This window comes from Palaemon carinicauda, chromosome 14 (assembly GCF_036898095.1).
Source record: "Palaemon carinicauda isolate YSFRI2023 chromosome 14, ASM3689809v2, whole genome shotgun sequence".
Lineage (NCBI taxonomy): Eukaryota > Metazoa > Arthropoda > Malacostraca > Decapoda > Palaemonidae > Palaemon > Palaemon carinicauda.
The window spans coordinates 29620270-29622769 of record NC_090738.1 but is presented as its reverse complement, the minus strand read 5'-3'; the positions used below and the strand labels follow the sequence as shown (position 1 = coordinate 29622769).

General features: G+C 38.8%; 1 protein-coding gene across 1 annotated transcript in view; it reads left to right on the top strand.

The window, feature by feature from the left end:
• Window positions 1–2500, top strand: part of LOC137653501 (crustapain-like) — a 7199-nt gene that overhangs the window by 3490 nt on the left and 1209 nt on the right. Inside the window, exons 4-5 of the mRNA XM_068386954.1 lie at window positions 480–671; window positions 1485–1650. Of these exons, the coding sequence (XP_068243055.1) occupies window positions 480–671; window positions 1485–1650 (358 nt within the window). The remainder of the gene's footprint in view (window positions 1–479; window positions 672–1484; window positions 1651–2500) is intronic.

Here is a 2500-nt window from a genome sequence, read left to right as displayed (position 1 = left end):
ACTTAACAATATTCAATCGAAAGTTGAGACTATTTTTCCTTAGATAAATCTCAAAATTATAAGCTTCAACACATTTTTATTTATCATTCCATAAGATTTGCGCAGATGGACAGTTATTTTTCTATTATATATTTATGTTGACTTTCCGTTATATCAAACTAACTACTTAGTATTTTCTTTTGATCTTCTTTTATGTAATACTTCGTTTTTTTTTTCACTCTCCCATATTTACTAAGGACGTAGATATTTTGCTTTACATCATATGCAGAAATCCCAGCCATGAGTTTCTATAACGTGAAAATTAATATCTGGTACATACCCAGAAAATTTCCATTTTGAATGCTTGAACATGATGGCGTTTTATATCTAATAGGCAAGGCCCCTTATATTCATGATTTTTCATTCTTTTGCGTTCTTGAAGGCACTAACCATCCTTTGCTATTTCAACAATCACTATTCGTTTTTCCATGCATAAATAGGTCGCCGCTTTGGAGGGAATGCACTTCCTCAAGACCGGTAGCCTGGTCAGCCTGTCCGAACAGAATCTGGTCGACTGCTCATGGGATTACGGCAACTACGGCTGTGGCGGAGGATGGCCTTACGCTGCCTACCAGTACATCAGGGACAATGGAGGCATCGATACCGAGTCTGCATATCCCTACACCGCTCAAGTGAGTAATCCCTCGTTAAGGAGATTAAGCCGTTGTAAGTTCAGTAATCCCTTGTTATAAATCTCTAAGCTGCCGTCGATGATCCCGTTGGCGACGTCCTGCCTAGTAATCGCCAGACTGGGGTTCGAGTCTAGCTCAAACTCGTTAATTCCTTTAATGGCTATAAATTCACAATTCTTGTGAGCTATAGGTCTACCTGCTGAGTCATCAGCAGCCATAGCCAGGCCCTCTTTGGGCGCTGATCGTAGGTATATATGGTCATCCTTTAGCACATTGACAATATCACTGTCCCTTGCCTTTGCCGTCCATGAGAGGCCTTCAAACATTTAAAGAGGCAAAGGTGGAGTAAGTAATTATTAATAATCTTATATACCATGGATAAATGTTGGTGCTATTTATCTTTCTTCGTGCAATTAATATCTTCTGGAAGTGACCCCTAGTCCCTTGGAATAAAGTGGATTTAAGTGATATCTGGTAACGTAGTGTTTCAAAGTTCAATCCCCATCGATAGGAGCAGTTTCACGCATCCTCCAAATCTAGGATATTTCATACGTAAGAACAGATCTATGGGTACACCAATCTTTTTTTTTCGTTATGCTGCAATATTTGATGAAAACACAAGAAAGAGATGAGGTAATACTACAAACAGATCTCATTCATTTCATATTTATTTACAAAAAAAGTATCATTCTTCATGACACTAAAGAAAATCAACCAGATGCTTTTCAGAACTGATCTACGCCCGGGGAACAGGTGTGCCACCACGAAAATAAGAATACCTTCATTTATTATCATCTTTATCTGCTCCTTCAGGACGGTTCCTGCCGTTACGATCCTTCAAGCATTGGTGCCACAGTCTCATCTTACGTCGAACCAGCCTCTGGTAGTGAGTCCGCTCTTCAGCAAGCTGTCCATGACGTAGGCCCAGTCAGTGTTTGCATTGATGCTGGCCAATCATCCTTCGGCAGTTATGGAGGCGGTAAGAGTTTTGTGGAACTTTCATCAAAAGATATTGTAAAGATTCTGGCCTCTTAGTAACATAAAAGATGAAGTTTCTTTGACAAATGAAAAAAGGGGTTGGATTTTCTGTGTTAAAAATAGTTATACTTTCTTTTCATCAAAAGAGGGAGACATTATCTGTGATCCGTCCAATCTCACTCTACCTCCCCCTTACATTTTACTTATTTCTTCACTTCTCATCTTTTTTTTTACCTTGCCAAATGTATCAATGTAAAATGTTTGGTCAGTATTGCTTGCAGCAGGATTTGTACTTGGGGTCATTTGTTTTTAAAATTTGTCTCACCAAAACCAGTGCAAATAGCTGGGTTAACCAAAGATTTTTTTGATTGATAGAACAAGTGTAGAATATAGAAATCCACTTTTGATGGCATTTGTGGACTATGAAAAAACCTTTAATAGTGTGCACCAGCCAATTTTGTGGAGAGTCCTGCATTATTATGGAGCTCCTCTTAAATTTGATTAAGTCTTTTCATGAGTATAACAAATGCAAAGCTAATGTTAATGGAGTCCTATCAAATGAATTTCCAGTGAAAAGTGGAGTACCCCAAGTGAATGTGTTGTCACCTATGGATTTTGTAATGCATAGAACAGTTGGGAATGGCAGCAAAGGATTGGATTGGATTGGTAACAGGAAATTAGCGAACCTAAAGTATGCTGATGACGCTGTCCTTATTGGCAAAACGCCACAGGACTTGTAAAGCTTGCTTACCAGAATGCATGAAATATCACACGAGGTTGGGCTCAAGATAAATAGAAGAAAGACAGAGATGATGAGAACGGAATAGGCAATGGAAGGAGAAAGGATTAAG